The 21,965-nt window shown below is 38.7% G+C and overlaps 2 protein-coding genes across 4 annotated transcripts in view; one reads left to right on the top strand and one right to left on the bottom strand.

Annotated features, from left to right (window-relative positions):
- Positions 1–12,983, top strand: part of LOC141769301 (ras GTPase-activating protein 1) — a 33,664-nt gene extending 20,681 nt beyond the window's left edge. For both annotated transcript variants that reach the window (XM_074638231.1, XM_074638232.1), the window contains exons 4-25: positions 810–880; positions 1,608–1,725; positions 1,980–2,011; positions 2,683–2,735; positions 2,923–3,073; positions 3,379–3,457; positions 4,506–4,629; positions 4,786–4,942; positions 5,119–5,206; positions 5,591–5,671; positions 6,725–6,882; positions 7,017–7,093; positions 7,258–7,430; positions 7,538–7,697; positions 8,774–8,916; positions 9,383–9,498; positions 10,218–10,304; positions 10,435–10,502; positions 10,587–10,675; positions 10,846–10,923; positions 11,748–11,882; positions 11,984–12,983. In XM_074638231.1, coding sequence (XP_074494332.1) covers positions 810–880; positions 1,608–1,725; positions 1,980–2,011; positions 2,683–2,735; positions 2,923–3,073; positions 3,379–3,457; positions 4,506–4,629; positions 4,786–4,942; positions 5,119–5,206; positions 5,591–5,671; positions 6,725–6,882; positions 7,017–7,093; positions 7,258–7,430; positions 7,538–7,697; positions 8,774–8,916; positions 9,383–9,498; positions 10,218–10,304; positions 10,435–10,502; positions 10,587–10,675; positions 10,846–10,923; positions 11,748–11,882; positions 11,984–12,067 — 2,322 coding nt within the window. In that variant the 3' untranslated portion in view covers positions 12,068–12,983. The remainder of the gene's footprint in view (positions 1–809; positions 881–1,607; positions 1,726–1,979; positions 2,012–2,682; positions 2,736–2,922; positions 3,074–3,378; positions 3,458–4,505; positions 4,630–4,785; positions 4,943–5,118; positions 5,207–5,590; positions 5,672–6,724; positions 6,883–7,016; positions 7,094–7,257; positions 7,431–7,537; positions 7,698–8,773; positions 8,917–9,382; positions 9,499–10,217; positions 10,305–10,434; positions 10,503–10,586; positions 10,676–10,845; positions 10,924–11,747; positions 11,883–11,983) is intronic.
- Positions 12,984–13,108: 125 nt separating this feature from the next.
- ccnh (cyclin H) lies at positions 13,109–19,432 on the bottom strand. 2 transcript variants are annotated; one of them, XM_074638234.1, is made up of 10 exons: positions 19,238–19,432; positions 19,032–19,156; positions 18,303–18,425; positions 17,525–17,598; positions 16,585–16,798; positions 16,298–16,461; positions 15,989–16,059; positions 15,764–15,869; positions 13,436–13,499; positions 13,109–13,336 (listed from the first exon to the last, which is right to left on the bottom strand). In XM_074638234.1, the coding sequence occupies exons 2-10, from the start codon at positions 19,146–19,148 to the stop codon at positions 13,310–13,312; spliced, it is 960 nt and encodes a 319-aa protein (XP_074494335.1). In that variant the 5' UTR covers positions 19,149–19,156; positions 19,238–19,432; the 3' UTR covers positions 13,109–13,309. The 2 variants fall into 2 exon arrangements, with proteins under 2 accessions (XP_074494335.1, XP_074494334.1); XM_074638233.1 differs by having other exon boundaries at positions 13,109–13,339; positions 19,238–19,378.
- Positions 19,433–21,965: the final 2,533 nt, after the last annotated feature.

The raw sequence follows: 21,965 nt of genomic DNA on the forward strand, positions 1-21,965 counted from the left end.
TTGTGACATGACATTACTTGATATTTATTTGTTTTCCCCCTGCTAAATATTGCGAAATACACCTTGTTTAAATAATATGAGGTACTCCCAGGAGGTTAAGGGTGTCAGATTTGAGCTGAAATTGTGTACTATTGAAGATTCTCTTTCTGTTTCATTTTAAAGACTATACATAATGTAAGCATCTTGTTTTTTTTTCTGTTTGATTGAATTAATTAATGTGGTTTGCTTTTTGGAAATAGACATTTTTATAGCTTGGTGGCAGCATTTTGATCAAAATGTGATTGGCAGCTTCTTGTTTTTATCATTGGGTCACTTTTGACTAAGTGAATTCCCCAGATACCCAGAGATCTAGCAAAACTAAATTCAAAAATGTTAAATATGCCAAATGCCTGCAAAAACGGTGTCAGTCAACAGTAAGGTATGCAAAACAAAACCTAATCTCCTGAAATGTTGTCCAGTAAATGTACTTAAACCTGATAAAATGTTTGAGAGTTGAAAGATGAATGGGGAAAAAAGTCAAAACAAGTCAACCTCGATTCCTTTATTCAGCCACTTGCTCGATGTACAAGGGGAGTATTATTTTCACGTCTTCCTTTTCCCGTTTTGCTTTTGCCTTCAGGCGGTATTCAGAACTGTTTAAGGCAAAGCTCCAGCTAATGCTAATTATCTTTTTTTGCTGAGTGTGATATCTCCCAGAGGGAGTTGTAGTAGAATACTTGATTTTGTGGAATAATTGGGAGGATTTAACATGGATGTGGTTTTGGAAGGTCAAGGCTAAGAATGAGAGTTTTATTCTTTTGTGTTCACAGCCTGTAGAGGACAGGAGGAGAGTCAGGGCCATACTTCCATACACCAAAGTGCCAGATACTGATGAGATCAGGTATGTATCTGTGTGTAAAAAGAGACTTTCCTTGTGTTATACTTGTAGCATAACATTTTCCAACCAACCAGTCACTACTCTGATACTGTAAATATGACCCATAATCTTTGAGTTACAGACAAGCCATGAGGATTTCCAGGGCTTGACAATATAGTATTTGATTGTATTGCTCCCAAAGAGCAGCCTAGTTTCCCTTTGATTTTTTTTGGGCATGTCACAGGCCTGCTCTTCCTCTCACAGCAGCCTGGAAAGCACATCATCTGACTTGTTAATGAAAAACAGTCTTGTCCCTGTCATTAAGCTGCAGTAGGCACACTTACTGATGATCCCAGCTATCACTGATTTCCTAAATCTGATAAACATCTGTCTGAAGTCAACCTCAACCCCCGAGTCTGCCAGGGAGCCACTGGCTTAGCGGAGTAGATAGACATGCAATATTTACTTCTAATGTAGTCAGAGGAGACATCTGCTGGTAATACTCTAGTATTACAATGGACACAAAATAAATAGACACTTCACAGTTTCACATCATCCAGATGACAATGCCTTGATGGAGCAAAAGTGTGTTAGAGAGAGATGGTGTCATATTATAACAACCCTGTGTACAGCAGAGTTTACAGTGTGTTTCACATATGTCTTTATTTTTGCCTTTTTTCATACAATCTGTGCAATGTCACAGTGTTATCCCTTTCTCTTAATGCCCATTTTGACTTACTTGTATCTCCAGCTTCCTGAAAGGGGACATGTTTATTGTTCACAATGAACTGGATGACGGCTGGATGTGGGTGACCAATGTTCGCACAGAGGAGCAGGGCCTCATTGTGGAGGATCTGGTGGAGGAGGTGGTAAGTACAGCACAAGATGTGAAGGCTGTATCTATGTTTTTTTAGAAGTAGATATGAAAACATCAAAGACAATTATATGGAATCAAGACAGAATTATTAGTGGCATCTGCGCAGTAAGCTCTGTGTAGGGCTGAAACAGAAGTAAAATGATGTATGAATGTACAGCATAACAGTCCATAGACGTCATAAAGACTGCAGTCATTGGTCTATTAGAGTTGGTGTCTTGACAGATATCTGTTTCTGATATTTTTCAGGGACGGGAGGAGGATCCACATGAGGGAAAAGCGTAAGTTGTTTCTTAGTGTCCAATATCTGATCAATTGGAAAAGTTCAAAGCAGGATGTAAAGGTTCACATGCATCGTACTTTTCTCATTAGATATGATTCTCTATGATGCAGTGACTTCTTAGTCAACTTCATTTTGTGAAAGTGTTTGCTTCTTTTAAACTGTTAGACGACATGTCATTACAGGATAATATCCACCCTGTTAGTTCCGTGTCTTTGCCTCCATTCACACAACCTAGTTCGCTTTGTCCTTAAGAATAGCATGACAGCACATTGTTCACAGTATGAGTCATTATTGTCTCCTAACCTTTGGCAAGTCTTACATTTGAATGAGTTCGTGACTCTACCTAAAAAACAACCTTGAGCATGCCAGATCCAATGGATGAGGCTCCTGTGAGAGGATATACATAATTAAATTATGGTCACATCTAAACGTTTCTTTCTTTTAACGCCTTTGGACAATACATAGACGATAAAAAGGCACATGTGATGTATTAATTTTGGGAACATCAGATGAATTTCCCCAATAGCAATGTCAGTAATTTCAGATTCCTGTGTTTAGAGATGGTGTTGTTGCAGTAGGTTCTACTGAACGTCTGCATTTTGTTGATCGAGCTCATTTTTTTTGTCTGCACCTCTTTCTCCTGTTGCTATCGTTCGATCTGTTGAACAGCTGGTATCACGGAAAGATCACCAAGCAAGAGGCCTACAACCTGCTGATGACAGGTACCATTCCTCTTTGCCTATTCATTTCACCAACATTATTAATCACTTGTGATGTTATCGTGCATTCTACTTGTCAGAAATCAGTTGTGAACATCAAAGTTCATTCATCAAAATATAATGCTGAGCATGCACTAAAACCTTTCTCTCCCTCACTCTGTCCCCCCGCCCCCCCTCTCTCTTTTCATAGTTGGCCAGGTGTGCAGTTTTCTAGTCCGACCATCAGACAACACACCTGGGGACTACTCCCTCTTTTTTCGCACCAATGAAAACATCCAAAGGTTTAAGATCTCCCCCACCCCCAACAATCAGTACATGATGGGAGGGAGGTACTACAACAGGTACGTCTGGCAATGTATAATATATAATATCAAGATAAATTATATGCTAATTGTAGCATTTGTGAAGTTGTAGGAAGCCTGTGATGTGTATGTTGACTAGCAGTTGATGATGTGCTGCATCTTGTTTGCTCTCTCTCTCTCTCTCTCTCTCTCTCTCTCTCTCTCTCTCTCTCTCTCTCTCTCTCTCTCTCTCTCTCTCTCTCTCTCTCTCTCTCTCTCTCTCTCTCTCTCTCTCTCTCTCTCTCTCTCTCTCTCTCTCTCTCTCTCTCTCTCTCTCTCTCTCTCTCTCTCTCTCTCACTGGCAGTGTTGATGACATCATCGACCATTACAAGAAAGAGCAGATTGTCGAGGGCTACAACCTGAAAGAGCCAGTTTCAGTACAGGTAGGTTCAAGTGCATACTAGTAGCATTGAGCCTATTTGACGTTATATTTTCTACTTAATGAGATGGAATTTGACAATATAAGGGGTTTTGATGAGACTTAAATGCTCACATTGCTTCTACCCTTACTTCCATGCAAAGCATCCAGTTGATGTCAGCACATACCAGTTTGGATAAACAGTAAATGCTGAGTGCCACTGTCACTGAACTGTAAATGTATATTCTGAAGAAAATATACTGCATCAGACATTGTCCTGTTTGTTTTCTTCAAAATCTAGAACAGAGGTTCTCAACCTTTTTCCTTAAGGGGAACCCTTTTCTATCATTCAGTAAACTGACGACCCCTGACTAAGTGACATATTTTATGGATATTTCATATTATATTCAGTACATAATAATAACAGTACAGAACAACTGATAAACTGTACAATTATCCCAAATAGTGAACGCAATAACTGCAGGAAGTTTGTGTAAAATTAGCGATTTGGATGAATTTTGAGCAGATTATTTCCAGTGAATATTGAATCACAGATTTTGAGAAACTTTTAATACAATTCTTTGTCTCTATTATATATTTTATTTTATTTTTTAATAATCATACATATTTAATACGCTTTTCTTTTGACAAATTCAGTGTTTTCTCTCCCTGACGATTGGCCATTGTTCTATTAGCTCTTTGGTTGTTTTAACTGCTTGTCTAATGCAGGACGAGGCTGTTTAGCAGAGAGGAGAGGCTCTGTGAATATAGCTTGTGTTCAGGTCTTCACTTTGCCCTTATCCTGTTTATATCTTTAATAATAATCCAAACTGTATATTTAAAAAAAGAAAAGTTGTCTTACACCCCTTAAAACAGAAGAACCCTGTGAAGCTTTGGCGACCCCTAGTGGGGGTTGGGACCTCCAAGATGAGCAACCAATGATCTAGAACATCTCTCTGGTGCACCAGATATAGCACTTAATTAAAAAAAGTGTTTGAATGTAAGCTGTCCCTTTGAATGGAATTGATCTGATGGTTGTGTGATGGCTTGATTTGTTTTTGTCTTTATTGCAGAACCAGGAACAAGTTCTTTCTGACACAGTGGATGGGCGAGAAATTTATAACACTATCAGACGGAAAACAAAAGACGCTTTCTACAAAAACATTGTCAAAAAAGGCTACCTCCAGTTCAACAAAGGTATGTGTAACGCTCTGTCTTGTATAGCATTTTAATAAGGACTTTCAGTAGCCCCTTGCAATATCATGAATAATATGATCTCAGTCTTGTCTTGTGGTCGGGTCAGTCAGGATCTACCATTATAATAAACCTTTCTTTGGTTCCTCTCACTGTCAGGCAAAGGCAAACGATGGAAGAACCTTTACTTCATCCTCGAGGGTAACGATGCTCAGCTCATCTACTTTGAGAGCGAGAAGAGAGCCACCAAACCCAAAGGGCTGATCGACCTAAGTGTGTGCTCCGTGTATGGTGTGCATGACAGTCTGTTTGGCAGGTGAGACATCAAAATATTGTTCCTGGTCTAATAGTTCAGTAAAGTTGGCAGGAAGTACTGTCACTCAGCTCTGAGAGATCAGTTGCCCAGACAACACATGAAAGCAATTTCTTTAAAGTGATGTATCATACAGTGCAAAGTATTTTAAAATCTAAACTTCTATTTTACTTTTTCAGGCCACACTGTTTCCAGATTGTTGTCCAGCACTTTAGTGAGGAACAGTACATATTCTACTTTGCGGGGGAAGCTCCAGAGCATGCACAGGTAATAAGAGGGTCAACACCGCCCTATCACTGAATACACTGAATAGAAATGCGCATCTATTTTGTCCAGATGTTGACTCCAAAAAACTATAACTGTGTGCTCGGTCTCAAAAATGACTCGCAACGCTGTGAACTTCTCCTGATATTTAGAAAAGGAAAATATATTTCCAGCCCGAACTGGTTCTTCATCAGATACAGAGGACCACTGGATAGTTCGGTACAGTGGTAATCGGGACCTCTGTATGTGACGAAGACTCGTTTTATTTTCCATGAAACAAAAAAGTACAAACTGTGTGAACAGTTCAGTGTTGTGAGTTCTTACAGACATAGAAACCATGACAACTATGTTTTATATAAATGTTCTGACAGTGTTCTATTTTTGCAGGATTGGATGAAATGCCTTCAAACTTTCTGCAGTAACTTAAGGAAAACCACTCAGCCGACCACCAACAAGAGGCTTAGACAGGTACGTGTTCCATCAGCCAGTCTGTGTTCATGTAGACAAAGTTAAGCAGTAGATGATCAAATCCAACAAACCAGTAAAAAGATTTTTATTAAGACTACCAGCAATGAGTAATTGTAAAATTTGAAGTTCAGAATTAATCAAAATAACTGTAACAGGGTCAGACAGAAAGACTTACATAGTTTGAAAGGTATCAATTTAAATATCTGAATCAGTTAAGTGGATTTATTAAAAATGCACACACAAGAAAAGACTAAGTGATCATTTATCTTGGCTGACTTGTCACACATTGAGCAAGTTCTTTGTACAACCATTCTAAGACAAGTCAATCTTGGTACAGTATAATTACACCATTCCCACACTTGGCTCAACTCAAATTTTAGTTTTTAAGGCTTTATGCCTGGCGTTCCCTTCAATATGTGTTGTTTTCATTTTAAAGGCAATTAATAAGGTATATTTTTTAGTTAATATCGTCTATAGGTGACGTGTTAATCAAAAGAGTAGGGATGGGACGATATAAGATTATATCGTGGATTGTGATAAAAAAAATGTAAGGTAAAGTGATTGCAGTATTTTTTGTGTCATTTTAAGAGTTTTAAGCATATTTTGATGATTATCAGGATAATATTGTAAATCACAATTATCTTATAACTATTAGAGTTTCTTTGGTAAAAAAAATAATCTGTGAGGTCTATGCATGTCTTATTTTCTCTGTGGGATGAGACAGGCAGATTTTCATTATAAGAGTATTATAAATGGGAAAGATCAGATTCTCTGTAGAGGTGGGATGGTGTGTCATCAGGAGTGGGTGGTAATGGCTGGAAATCCTGTAAAAAAACAGCAAGGGCGGATTGAAAAACAGTCTCTTGCTGTCCTTTTGAGATTTTTCCTTCTCAGAACTGTTCTGTTCATTAACTGTTTTCAAATGATTGTATATATCTTTAGTCGAGAACATTGTTAAAAATGCTTAGCAGTTATTACAACCCATCCATATGTATGTTATGTTATGTTAGGTGTATGTATGTTTTGCGTGCTAAATCCTTTTTTCTCTCTCAGGTGAGCAGCTTGGTGTTGTATGTGGAGGAGGCCCACAAGCTGCCAGTGAAGTATTTCGCCAGCCCGTACTGTAACATCTACCTGAACAGCGTCCAGGTGGCTAAAACGCACCCTAGGGAGGGGCAGAACCCCGTCTTCACAGAGGAGTTCATCTTCGAGTGAGTCTGTCACATATTCCTCCCACGGCTTCTTCCACTGCTCTTTCTCACTCTATATTCTCTCCTCATCACATTTAATCACATTTTCTTTACTTGTTTACAGAATTACAGTATATATTTATCTGTCGTTTCAGTGACTTGTCGAGTGAAATCAACAGATTTGAAATCAGCCTGAGCAACAAAACGAAAAAGAGCAAAGAAAGTGACATCTGTAAGTACATTTTAAAACAAATGTAACCTCTGTAAGTCTCTGCATTCACCTCATCTCCCTTTTGTTTCATTTCACAACTGACATCTCTCCCACTTTTTCACGCCTCAATCTCTCTCTCTCTCTCTCTCTCACTCTCTCTCTCTCTCTCTCTCTCTCACTCTCAGTGTTCATGCGCTGCCAGCTGAACCGTCTGCAGAAGGGCCAGATGATTGATGAGTGGTTCCCTCTCAGCTCCCACGTGCCTCTGAAGGGCATTGAGCCGGGCTCTTTACGTGTACGAGCCCGCTACTCCATGGAGAAGATCATGCCCGAAGAGGAGTACAGCGAGTTCAAAGAGGTCTGATTCCACCGAAAAGTGGTTTAGATTGCAGTGTCCATTAACCGTCTTCTTCTCCGTCATTCACTTAAAATGACAATGATATCATTGTCGTGTGTCCTCTGCAGATGATCTTGCAGAAAGAGTTCCACGTCATCTACGCTCTGGCCCACGTGTGCGGTCAGGACCGCACCTTATTGGCAAGCCTCCTTCTGCGGATCTTCAGACACGAGAAGGCTGAAGCGCCTCTACTCAGGACACTCAATGACAGAGAGATTAGCGTGGAGGGTAAGAAAGCAAGCAACAATAACAACAAAAACTTGTGATGTAAAAACAAACAGAAAGCATTTGCTGAATTAATGGATCTGCATACATTTGACCTCAGGAACCGACAACATATTTAATGCTGAATAAAATGTAAATATGTGTAAATATGTGTAAATGTTATGTAAATGAGGGCTACAACCTTCAATCATTCTGCATAGCAACCAGGGCTGTCAAAAATAAGTTATTGATGCGATAATAATGTTAACGCAATTTTGTTTTATCACCATTAATTTCTTTAACGCATTAACGCAACTTGCAATTTTTAGGTTGTCACAGGCTCAGTTTTAAAGCCGTGAAGATAAAGATAATAAGTAAAGACAACTTAATGAATCCATTGGTACCAACCATGTCATACTTGTTGCGAAGGAGGCTACATAACGCTCCAAACTTACACTAAATTGTGGCGACTAAAAACTGGCATGGCCATTTTCAAAGGGGTCCCTTGACCTCTGACCTTTATATATATATGAGTGGAAATGGGTTCTATGGGTACCCACAAGTCTCCCCTTTACAGACATGCCCACTTTATGATAATCACATGCAGTTTGGGGCAAGTCATAGTCAAGTCAGCACACTGACACACTGACAGCTGTTGTTGCCTGTTGGGCTTCAGTTTGCCATGTTATGATTTGAGCATATGTTTTATGCTAAATGCAGTACCTGTGAGGGTTTCTGGACAATATTTGTCATTGTTTTGTGTTGTTAATTGATTTCCAATAATAAATGTATACATACATTTGCATAAAGCAGCGTATTTACCCTCTCCCATGTTGATAAGAGTATTAAATACTTGACAAGTCTCCCTTTAAGGTGCATTTTGAACAGATAAAAAATGTGTGATTAATCGTGATGAAATATTTTAATCGATTGACAGCCCTAAATAGCAGCACCTCAGTCTGCAGTGTTTTACAGGGTTCAGCTTTATTGTTTATTGGGTTCAGCTTTATTTTGGTTTGTTCGTCACTTTAGCTCAGAAATATGTACAACCATGAGCCAATACACTTACATAACCCTCTCTGCTTGTGCACTACTACCAGATGAAGCCACAACGTTGTTCAGAGCGACCACGCTGGCCAGCACACTGATGGAGCAGTACATGAAGGCCACAGCCACGCCATTTGTCCACCACGCTCTCAAAGACACTATCCTCAAGATCATGGAGAGCAAACAGTCCTGCGAGGTAAAGACCTACAGAGGGTTTTTTCTCTCTTACACATAGCAATACAAGTCTCTAAGCTATTTTCCCATGCCTGGAGATGCAAAGAAAAATATTCAGTGACACAGCATCAACATGAGCCTTAGTTGAAATTAATATTTCGAAAAAAATCTGCAGTTTTTATAGAATTTACACAGCCATTGAGACACATTTCTAGTCAGTGCATGAGCTATTGTGTGTTTCTTAACTTATCTTGTGTTAAAAATAAGAAATATCACAAATGCATTTACCAGTGGCTGATCCACATCTGCCCAACACACACAATGTATCGACATTACATACACCATGTGATGCATGTTGCTGTTACTATAGAATAAGATTACTTGTTTATTATATCATGGTTCACAATCATGCATTGTTAATTTGAATTTGTTAATCGTAATTAATTCCCATATGTTTTTCTGTCTCTCTCTTTATCTTTGCTTTTAAGCTGAACCCTTCCAAACTGGAAAAGAATGAGGATGTGAACCTGAACCTGGCTCATCTCCTCAACATCCTGTCTGAGCTGGTGGAGAAGATCTTCATGGCTGCTGAGATCCTACCACCGTAAGAACAAACCCACATATACTCACAGCAAGGTTATTATAGTAAACTAAAACCAAAATGAAAATAAGCAGTAAAAAAAAAAAATAATAATAATTAAAGAAATAATAATAATAATCCTTTAAGAAAAGCTAAATCTATATTTCCTGGTTAAAACTAATAAAAAATAAACATAACTTCATTTCAGTTTTTTTAGCTATGATATATATCACTTCAGAAAAAAGAAGTCGGCATGAATTTCTATCAACTCACGTGACGTTGAACCACAGAAATTGAACGGATTTGACATTCCAGGAGATGGCGCTATGCTGCAATTGGTTCACATCGCACACTTAAGTAGAGCAAAGACTAAACATTAAACATCCTGGCCATTCCTACACAGTTCTTCAACCACGTATTTTGTATGTTTATGTATGTAGCTACATACTTCTGAGACATTATACCTGGCCCAAACTAAAACTAAATATATAAAAACTAAATCTAAACTAAAACTAGCGAACACACTCTGAAAACTAACTAAAACTAAACTAAAATGAAATCGAAAAGTCAAAACTAAAAATAAAATAAAAGCTAATTCGAAAGCTATTCTAACCTTGACTCACACACAGTGTTGTCCTGTGTCGTGGGTCGATAACTCAAACTGGCTTCAAACAGAAAAACAAAGGCAAAGGTATAATGAACCCAAATAATGGTTAATTTTCTGCTTGTGATGACCCATCCAGGACACTGAGGTTCATCTATGGCTGTCTGCAGAAGTCTGTGCAGCAGAAATGGCCCGCCAACACCACCATGCGGACGAGAGTTGTAAGGTAAAGAAACACAAATAATCAATGTTGGACACGCTTCTTTTGAGCGTTTTTACTGTCCATTCGTATGACAACTTTAATTTTATTTAGTGTTGTTATTCAGTCTTACTCACCTCATCCATTCTTCTTCCAGTGGCTTTGTCTTTCTAAGACTGATCTGTCCTGCCATCCTCAACCCCAGACTGTTCAACATCATTGCTGGTGAGCATCTGTTGAAAAGCTACACAAAATCCCCAGTTTGCAATATGACATGATGTTACAATGTGTGTTTTGTACTTCTTGCAGACCCTCCATCTACAGCAGCAGGCAGGACCCTCACACTGGTGGCTAAGTCTGTCCAGAACCTGGCCAACCTGGTTGAATTTGGTGCTAAGGTGTGGATTATGTACTTGAGTAGCATAGAGTAGAAATATTGTTTTGACAGTGGCGATACATCAGAGGAGTAATTTGCATTGGTATTTGTTATGTCTGCTGTAAGTTATGATGGACTCATTCTACAAATGTTTATTGTATTGTGTTTATTGTATTTTCTATCCTCAAACAGGAACCCTACATGGAGGGTGTGAACCCTTTCATCAAAAACAACAAACACAGGATGATCATGTTTCTGGATGAGTTGGGGGTGAGTCATGTTCTTTACCTTTTGATGAGGGCTGTCAATCAATTCAAATATGTAATCGCAAATTAATCACATATTTTTTATCTGTTTAAAATGCACCTTAAAGGGAGATTTGTCAAGTATTTAATACTCTTATCAACATGGGAGTGGGCAAATATGCTTGCTTTGTGCAAATGTATGTATATATTTATTGGAAATCAATTAACAATTCAAAACAATGACAAATATTGTCCAGAAACCCTCACAGGTACTGCATTTAGAATAAAGAAATATGCTCAAATCATAACATGGCAAACTGCAGCCCAACGGGTGACAACAGCTGTCAGTGTGCTGACTTGACTATGACTTGCCCCAAACTGCATGTGATTATCATAAAGTGGGCATGTCTGTAAAGGGGAGACTCGTGGGTACCCATAGAACCCATTTTCACTGAGGTCAGAGGTCAAGGGACCTCTTTGAAAATGACCATAACTGTTTTCCCTCACCGAAATTTAGCAAGTTTGGAGTGTTATTTAGCCTCCTTCGCGACAAGCTAGTATGACACGGTTGGTACCAATGGATTCCTTATGTTTGCTTGTTTCATATGATGCCAGTATCTTCTCTCTATCTTTAAAACTGAGTCCGGTACACTACTAAAATCACAAGTTGCGTTAATGCTTCAAGGACATTAGTTGCGTTCAACAAATTTGAATTAACGCGTTATTATTGTTAACTTTGACAGCCTTACTTTTGCTCAAATCATCAGGAGTCTCTTATTCTTCCTTTGCCGACCCTGACTGACGACTAAACTTCACAAAGCTTAGGAAATTGTCCACTGTGTTTTGTAGAACGTCCCCGACCTCCCTGAAGCCACAGAGCACTTTAGGACGGACCTGTCTCGGGACCTGGCTGCGCTGCACGAGGTCTGTGCCACACACTCAGACGAGCTCCGGACGCTGAGCAACGAGAAGGGAGCCCAGCAGGTCAGAGACTGATTAAAATGCCCAGCTGTGCACGTGCAGGACAATTTATGCCGTTTCCTGTTTCAGAAGATTTATCTAATTCCTGTATTTCCTCTCTGCAGCATGTGTTGAAAAAGCTGCTGGCCATCACAGAGCTCCTACAGCAGAAGCAGGCTCAGTATGCCATGTCCAACAGCAACAGGTAGTACTGCACTCCTCCACCTCCTCCTCTCATCTTCCCATCCTTCCGTCAAGTCTCCTCCACCGGAGTGCAGCGCAGAGGAGACCTAGCATGCTCTACACCCTCATCACCATGGCAACCCCTCCATCATGTCCTCCTCCAGTAGTCCCGCCACATCCCCACCCACCTGCCATCTTGTCCCGTTCACCACAAGAGAGCTATGCAACAACCGACGCAGTACTTAAAAACACAAATAAAAAAAAGTGACTGACAGCTGTATGCACAGGAAACCTATTTTTCCCTCATAAACTGTGTTCACAATTCTGACTTGGGTACATTTCATTCCCTTCATCATGAAGGCCAGATATTAAGATTTCAAGAGTTTCTTTGTACCCACTTTATGTTTTGATAGCACAGGTTGCCAAAGTGTACCCCCCTCACCCACCCACCTACCTTCCTGCTCAATATGAGGAAACTGACATGAAGAAGCTAGTTCTCTCAGTCCCCTTTTCTTGTAACTGGATTATGAGCGATAATGCTTTTTATACTGTAATTGACTGATTTATTTTAAGGTTGTGACAATATCCGCAAAGTGCTGAAACTAGCATTTCTGTCTTTGTTCTTTTTTTTTTTTTCTTTGTTTTCTAGATTGGAACAAAGTCTTTCAGAAAGTATGGTTATTTTATATTAAGAATAAATTCTCTTGCTGGAATCATGAGTATATAAGTGAGATGAGCTGAATTTTTTTTTTTTTTCCTCAGATTGTATCAGCTATTTTTTGATTATTTGGTTAAGTCTTTTTTGAAACTTCTCAATGCCAGACAAGACACATAATCAGAGAAACCAAGTAAAAATGAAAGTGTTTACAGCAGTAAAATTTTTTTGAATAGTACAGACTGTATCAGACATGCATGCACTTATTAAACAGTTTTTGTAAAGTAGATTATGGAGTCATTCATTGTCGCCTGACAAAAAGGTGGAGAAACGTACGCACACAGTATCGTGTGGCTCGGTTACGTTTAAAGAATATTCTGTTTTTAATCTGCAGAAACACTAAGACACAAAATGTAGAAAAATATCTTTATTCTTACTGCAGAACAAAGGCAAACCCAAGTTTCTACAATATGTTGTAGAAAAGTAAATATGAGATGTACACTTTAAGCAAACTGTCTATGACACAAGGCTTGGTCATCCAACCATGACAGTTTAATATTGGAATTAACAAGTATAATAACTTTAAATCCAAAACCATTTCGGGGTTAAATGCTCATAACAGGTCTTCATCAGTCCAATCCTGCTATGGAAAAAAAAAAAAAAAAGTTAATTTCAGAAGGATTTTTACAAGAAATCTGTTTGTCTGAATGTCAGCCTGTAATGCAGAATATTGTCTTACCTCTTCTGTTAAACGTAGTTCTTTTGCTACGTGACCATCTTCCTCATATCCTCTCTTCCGTTTGCTGCAATACAAAAATAATTTTACTATGAGCGGTTAAGTCGGCGTGTAACAGAACAGCAACTTCAGAATTACTGCGGTGAATATTTCATAATCAGAACTTCTGTTTTGCAAGCCGTAATTGTTGGTGAACTCTGTTCCTTACATTCAACATTTGTGACCAAACCCCTTCCAAGTTCATTTTCAACACTCATTTAGGTAAATAATGTGGCATCTAGTATTCCACTACGCCTTCATGATCACCAGTAGTAGTCGTAGTTTACCGTGTCTCGTCATTTTCAAATCGTTATGTAACTTCATTTAGACTTCATACATACATACAGACTGAGAAGCATTTTAATACACAACAATTCTCCAAGCATTGTGCCTTTCACAAACGTGTCCACTTTATCTTACAGGACAGAGTGCACCATCATGTCACTGGCTGCTGCCATCCAGGTAATGTGAGTTTTACAGATGTTCTGCCTGAGAATCACAGTGTGGTAGTTCAGACCGCACAACCAGCCAGCCAAAGTGAGGCCTCATCCCATATGAGGTGAGGTGCCCCGACCGACTGAAGACTTAAATCAGTTTGTATTTATAAGCATGTGGCCTAGATTCCTGGCAGTTCTAATGCAATATGGCTGTTCTCCACGGGGGGGGGGGGGAACCACTTGCTGCATATCTGAATACTGTCCTTCCAAAGCCCTTCCCCAAAATGCTTCAGACACCGACAGTGTGTTGAACTGATTTGAAAAATTTGACAAGAAGCCTTGTCGCATGAGACCTTTTTGAAGAGATGATTTCTCTGAAGATGGACCTGAGATACAGTCAATACTGCAGAAATGTCTGAACTTCTTCTTCTATCCTGGTATGCCTGTCACTCTCCCTCAAGTTTGACTGCTTATGGTTGACATGGAAACCGCTCCTTTTCCTTGGACAAAACTTGCGAGGATTACCGGGGGGGGGGGGGGGAGGCAATCCAAAGCATTGAAGTAGCGTTTTTCTGCCGTCATCAGGGAATTTTAAAACACAGCACCTCTCTCTCTCCAAGATGACACAAGCCTTAACTCCCTTTCTACACACACACCATCCGCATCGCCCGCATCACCCGCATCACCCTGATTTTATGACAAAGCTCTTCCTTCAAAAAACCTTTAACGACTTCCGTCTTTTGTGTATGAACTGCCGCGCAGCACCGGAAACCACATTTTTTTATATATGCTGCTTTGTTTGTTGATATTATATACTTAGGCTTGTATAGAAGTAAAAAGGTGTTTGTGTATGATCTAGCTGAACAAAAGCTGAATGGTAGTCTTAAGAGTTTGTAGGATATCTGTAACCTGTCCTGTGCATGTGTTAACCCTGAATGGATCCTGCTATAGTGTGTGGGCCTACATACATTTATGCTGCTCTAACAAACATCACCTGAACTCCCTCTTAAGCCTTTTGGGGGGTGTGAACAAAAGCTTTCATGCATTTGCAGTCTCTCTCTCTCCCGCCATCACAGGTGGTGTTTCAGTACACCTCTGCACCGACTATTTTCATATAGATTCATCCTGAGAAGTCATGCCACGCACAGATTTATCAACTTCAAAGTCATAAAAGGGTCGGCCCTGTGTGCCTCCTGATGACTCGAGCAGCCGCAGAGTCTGAATCTGTGCCTGTCATAGCTCAAGAGTTTACCAAACTGTTTACTGTAGTTGCACTTAAAGATACCACGGACCTCACCAAGTGTTAAAACAGACCGCTGGGCGACAGGTAAAAATGATTTACGAATGAGCCTAAAGAGTCTCCTCATCAGCGATACCAATATCAGCTGTGCTACATGGTATAGATGATGTAGGAATGTGGCGTGCTGTTGTACTTCCTTTCTGTATTTCATACAGCTGATGATGTGTTCCTTTTTATTTTTCTACCTGATACTGAACCTTGAAACCTTTTGCATCTTAGATACGACAACCTGGCTAAAATAAAACTGTTACTACGTATGACAACAGAAAACTTGAGTTGCTTACTTGGGGGTGGTTTGGGGAATAGAAATTACATCTGTGATTGCAAAAGCATGTACATACCAGCTCCAGTGCATGACACTTCGGTACTTTTTTGTATTGCAACATTATTAAATGTTGAAACTAAAACACCCAAATTACACTACACTAGTTCTGCTTTCATATAAGGACTAGACTTTTAATATGGCGGTGTATAGTGTGACAACATATTGTTGTTCTTTCTGATTATTGAAAATCTCTCAAATTAAAACACAAGCGGGTGACTTCATCTCCTTACTTGCTTGCACTGGCAAATTCAGCATGAATCCTCTCCAACTTCTTTTTGCAAGCATTCACTTCTTCTGGTTTGGGAAGTTCATACTTTTTCAGGAGAGTTTTCATCCCTGGATGAAAACACAAACACATTGACTTTAATCTCATAAAGGACTTGGTCATGAGTGAAGCTCAAAACGGCTCAATATCACCACCGTGTGGTGTCAAATTGAAGGTGCAGTTTACTCACGTCTCATTGACTCATACATCTTCGTGAGAGTCTCTTTGTCCTCTTTCAGTCGCAAACATTCAGTCAGGTAGCTAGGCATTTTTTAAACAACAAACAAAAAGGATTGTTTTCCATTTACATGCAAAAAAAATTTCTTCAGTGAAATTTCAGTTTACGGTTAGAACATTTTCCTTTAATTGCTATACAAAGAAACGAGTTAATGATGGTCAACCGGCTGATTATTTCAGGACATTTAATGCATTTTATTATTACTACATTATTTAAAAATCTACTTTTCAAATTTCAAACGCATTGTACGTGTTGACCCACCTCTCCATGCTGAGGCCGGCTCTCGAGGCGCTGTTCAGAAGAGCTGTCAAAGCGATCTGAGAGGGGGGAAACAGTAGTCCTATGTCTGTCATGGCTGCCTGTGTCAGAAAGTCATCAGCACTCTTCCTCAGTGACTCTGGGTTCTCCAGCGTGGGGTATCTTGTCTGAGGATTAAAGTTTTATAATTCAATGAAACGGGGCAAAATAATCTGAACTACTTAATGAGCTAGATTACGGCTGTGAGTAAAAGGAGTAATATTCAAAGCCCTCTCCAGGAGTCCACCTACTTTGAGGTCGATAAGCAGGCCCTCCATGGGTCTGTAGGGGTTGTGGACCACCAGGTGAAAGTTGAGTTGTTGGATCAGCAGCAGCTCAAACTCCAGGATTTGCTCCAGAACCCTTTCCTGCCCTGCTGGGGTCTCCTGCACGAGGTTGCCCACAAACTGGGTGCAGGAAACGTTGAACTCATCCACTTTACAGGACAGGTATGCACACGTCAGCCTGAAACACGAAGGTCAGTTTGAAATGGCTTATTAAGACTGGTAAGAACAAGGCTGGACAATATACTTTTCAGCAGTTTTGGTGCAATACTACACCACCTTCTTTTAACAAATCCTACAATCATTTTAGCCAAAGAAAGGAACATTTTAAATACTTTATTCAACATTGAGTTGAGCCTGGATTGATAGGTAAGCATGCACTTAATACATAGTATTGTTAAACTGACTTATTTCTTATCTAACATCACTCTACTTATATTTACAGTAAATTATTTTTTTCCTCAAATGAGCTACTTAAGTTGGGCTAAAACTACACACAGTATATGTGGTAAAACACTTTTGAAAATGTTGCAATAAATATCACAATATATTAGTTCTTTTTGTCCAGTATTGTTCAGCCCTAGTTGCCAACTAAATCAGACTGCATTGTCATTGTGTTTCAAATCAAATTGCAGATGCGGGTGGCGATTTAGACGTCTGGAACCCGGCTACAGCTGAGAGGACTATGATCAAATATTGGGAACTGGCCCATCACATGTACACACCATTTTAAACTACTGATTAGGAATTCCAGCATTTACACAATTGGAAGCACATTATTAAATCACGTTTAATTCAATAATTGGATCTGTCTTTAGCCTACCATTATTACCTAGGACTATTTGGTCATTCGAGCTAAGGAAATGCTTGCTTATTTAATTCCCCCCTCAAACACATCTGTACTCACATGATAATCCTGGGGTGGTATTCCATAATGGAGTTGCTTATGTAGAATCTTCTGAAGTACATGATGGCTGTACCCTGCACAGGTGAGACACACGTAGGTCAGATATCTACAGGCAGTGAGGTCAACAGCAGCTAAACAGGATAGTGAAGACAGCAAGCAGAATCATTGTTGCCCCTCTTCATTCCCTGATGGAGCTCTACCAGCAGCGCTGCATTCGCAGGGCTTCCTCCATCATCAAGGACCCTCACCACCCTTCTCACGGCCTGTTCTCCCTCCTGCCGTCTGGGAAGAGGTACAGGAGCATCTGCTGCAGGTCCAGCAGGATGCTGAACAGCTTCTTCCCACAAGCGGTTAGGCTTGTAAATGGACTGTGTCCCCTCCCCACACACACACACACTCACATCCAACCCCCCAGCATTAACACAAAAACATTTTTTTAAAGCTAGTCACATGTCAAAGACAAGTTTTGGAACAGTAATGCAAACAGCACTTTACTATGGACATAAATGCACTTTTCTGTGCTGCTAAACACGACTGCAAATTGGGTGTATGACGAATGTATGTGAAACGTTTACGTATCTTATTTTTTTATTGTTTTGAGGTATGTTAATTTTAATACTTATTTATTCTATCCTTTTTAATGCACTGATGGGAGCTGGGAGAAATAATTTGTTTCCTTGTGTGTATGCAAATACTCAGTGAAATGACAATAAAGTGAATCTTGAATCTTGAATATTGTTCCCACACAGATGAAAATGAAGCACAAACACATACATACCACAACAGACTTGGGCATTACAGGCTTGAAAGCATTGCAGAAGTCCACCATCCTCTTCTCGTAGTGTCGGAATAAAACGTCTTCCTCATGACGCTCCAGGAACTTGGACTCACTCAGCACAGGCTGATTGAGACAGAGAGACAGACAGACAGACAGACAGACAGACACAGATAGACAGACAGACAGACAGACAGAGAGAGACAGACAGAGAGACAGACAGACACAGATAGACAGACAGACAGACAGACAGACAGACAGAGAGACAGAGAGAGACAGACAGACACAGATAGACAGACAGACAGACAGACAGACAGAGAGACAGAGAGAGACAGACAGACAGAGAGAGACAGACAGAGAGACAGAGACAGAGAGAGACAGAGAGACAGACAGACAGAGAGAGACAGACAGACAGAGAGAGACAGACAGACAGAGAGAGACAGACAGACAGAGAGAGACAGACAGACAGAGAGAGACAGACAGAGAGACAGAGACAGAGAGAGACAGACAGAGAGACAGAGACAGAGAGAGACAGACAGACAGACAGAGAGACAGACAGACAGACAGAGAGACAGACAGACAGAGAGAGAGACAGAGACAGACAGACAGACAGACAGACAGAGAGAGAGACAGACAGACAGACAGAGAGAGGGAGACAGAGAGGAGGTGAAGGAAGCTGTCACACAGCTGTTGTCCTTGTTATGTTTGGTATTCATGTTATGTGCTTCTTACCTTCCCACTTTCTAGGATCTTGTTGCGGAATTTCTGGTTGGCTTTGCATCTCTTCTGCTCAATTTCATCTTCACTTTTAAAGATCCAGTATTTCCCCTGCGAGCTGTTGTGGAACATGACTGCTTCTGCAAAGAGAAATGGAAACAAACAGGATCATAACAATGCTCACATGGTGAACAGGTTAGCGTTAGCATCACTTAACTTACTTTATGTGTGTCTAAATGTACGATGAGTCCATTCAAAACCACCGGAGAGCGTGGAGGAGGACGGTGATGTAGAGAGGTTTAGTAGATAGGTAGCTGTGTCCAGAACAGCCTCTTTGATCCTCGTTAAAGTTAAAGTCTCTCCTGTCTGAAGAGACGAGCAGCAGCGATAATAACACTGAGAAGCGTCGCCACTCTCCTGCGTCACCTTGTCCCCTTTTGATGACGCGCAGCTTCCGTCATTTAGGACACATGGCGCAAAAGGGTTTATTTTTTCGACATACTAGACTATTACTTTTTATTTTTTGGCAGATTATACGATGACCTTTTTTATTTTTTCAACATACTATACTATGACTTTTTAATTTTTTTGACATACTATACTATGACTTTTTTACGACATACTAGACTATGACTTTATTTTTTTGGCATATTATACTATGACATTGTTTTATGTATTTCGACATACTATACTATGACTTTCTATTTTTTCAATTACTATACTATGACTTTTTTTGACATACTATACTATGACTTTTTTGAATTTTTTTGACATACTATGTATTACTCTTTTAGACATACTATACTATGAATTTAATTTTTTCGACATTATATTATTACTTTTTTATTTTTTCGGCATACTATACTATGACATTTTTTCAATATACTATACTATGAAATTTTTAATTTTTTCAACATACCATACTATGACATTTTTTCGACATACTAGACTAGGACTTTGTATTTTTTGGCATATTATAGGATGACTTTTTTTATTTTTTCAACTTACTATACTATGACTTTTTTATTTTTTGAACATACTATATATGACTTTTTTAGACAGTATACCAAGACTTTTTTTTATTTTTTCGACATATACTATGACTTTTTTTCAGCATACTATATTTTGACATTTTTGATTTTTCAACATACTATACTATGACTTTTATTTCGAAATACTATACTATGACTTCTTTTTTTGACATACTATAATATAATTTTTTTTATTTTTGCGACATACTATGACTTTTATCATTTTTTTTCAACATACTATATTATGACTTCTAGGAATAAGGGAAGCAACAATCTGCCATTATGATCATGCAAGCACTGCAGTTTATTGTTTATCATGCCATTTAAACACAATAACACAGTACAACACAAAATAAAAGGAAATGGTGTCAGAGGGGTAGAAGAAAGAGAAGGGCTGTGGGTGGCGCCGAACCTTAAAACAAACAAAACAAAAACATGCTTCTTAACCCATAAAAAAATACTTAAATTTACAATAGCTGACAACGGCCAAAAGAAACAAAAAGAAAGCCTATCTGGCTACGCTAATCGGTCAAAAACCAAATACACTTTAACAGCCACGCATAAAACCTAGTGTTAACTAAAAGTCAAACACTATGTGTGGTGCCCAGTTTCCAAAACCACTGAACTAGGGCCTCATTCGAAAGAACGTTTAGCCTAAACACAAATTACCTAAGTAACCTCAAAGCTGACTGTCACACAGGTTAACATACAACAGAGAGACATAAAGGCGGACTGCTCAGTTTAAATCACAGTATGTAGTAGTATGTCGAAAAACTCAAAATATAGTATGTCAAAAAAAGTCATAGTATAGTATGTTGAAACAAATAAAAAAAAGTCATAGTATAGTATGTAAAAAAAGTCATATTATAGTCTCTCGAAAAAAAGTAAATAAAGTCATAGTGTAGTATGTCGAAAAACTGAAAGATTTCAGAGTATCATATTGAGAATTTTTTTTTTAAATGTCATGTATAGTATGTAAAAAAAAAGTCATATTATAGCATGTCGAAAATTGTATAAAAAAAGTCATAGTATAGCATGCTGAAAATTTGTATGAAAAAAAGTCATAGTATAGTATGTCAAAAAATTTATGGAAAAAGTCATAGTATAGTAAGTTGAAATTTCCTTTTGGAAAAAATCATGGTATAGTTTGTCGCAAAATGTTATGATAAAAAAGTCATAGTATAGCATGTCGAAAGATTTTATGATCAAAAGTCATAGTATAATTTGTCGAAAAGCTTTATGAAAAAAAGTCATAGTATAGTATGTCACAGTATAGTATGTAGAAAAATGTTATGATAAAAAAAATTTTATAATAAAAAAGTCATAGTATAGTATGTTGAAAAATTGTATGGAAAAAAGTCATAGTATAGTATGTTGAAAAATGTTATGGAAAAAAGTCAAAGTATAGTATGTCAAAAAATGTTATGATAAAAAAGTCACAGTATAGTGAGTCGAAAAATGTTATGATGAAAAAGTCATAGTATAGTATGTCGAAAATTGTATGATAAAAAAGTCATAGTATTTTGAAAAACTTTTATGACAAAAGTCATAGTATAGCATGTCAAAAAATTTTATGAAAAAGTCACAGTATAGTATGTCGAAAAATTTTATGATAAAAAAGTCACATGTCAAAAGATTTTATGAAAAGAAGTCATAGGTATGTTGAAAAAGTATATCAAAAGATATCATAGTTTATATGATATCGAAAAATTATATTTTTAGCTCAGTGTGGTAAATATATGGCTGGGACACTTGAGGTTGTGGGTTGGAATATCGGTGGTTGTGGGCTCGATCCTTATGTGACACAGTCTGTTTTCAGGTCTAACTTCTAATGACGAAGTCAAATACACAAAGAGAACAGTCAGAAGTGCGTGTGGCATTGGTGGCTTGGTTGCTAAGTTCCCGGTTCAGCGTGCGG

This window comes from Sebastes fasciatus, chromosome 6 (genome assembly GCF_043250625.1).
Source record: "Sebastes fasciatus isolate fSebFas1 chromosome 6, fSebFas1.pri, whole genome shotgun sequence".
NCBI lineage: Eukaryota > Metazoa > Chordata > Actinopteri > Perciformes > Sebastidae > Sebastes > Sebastes fasciatus.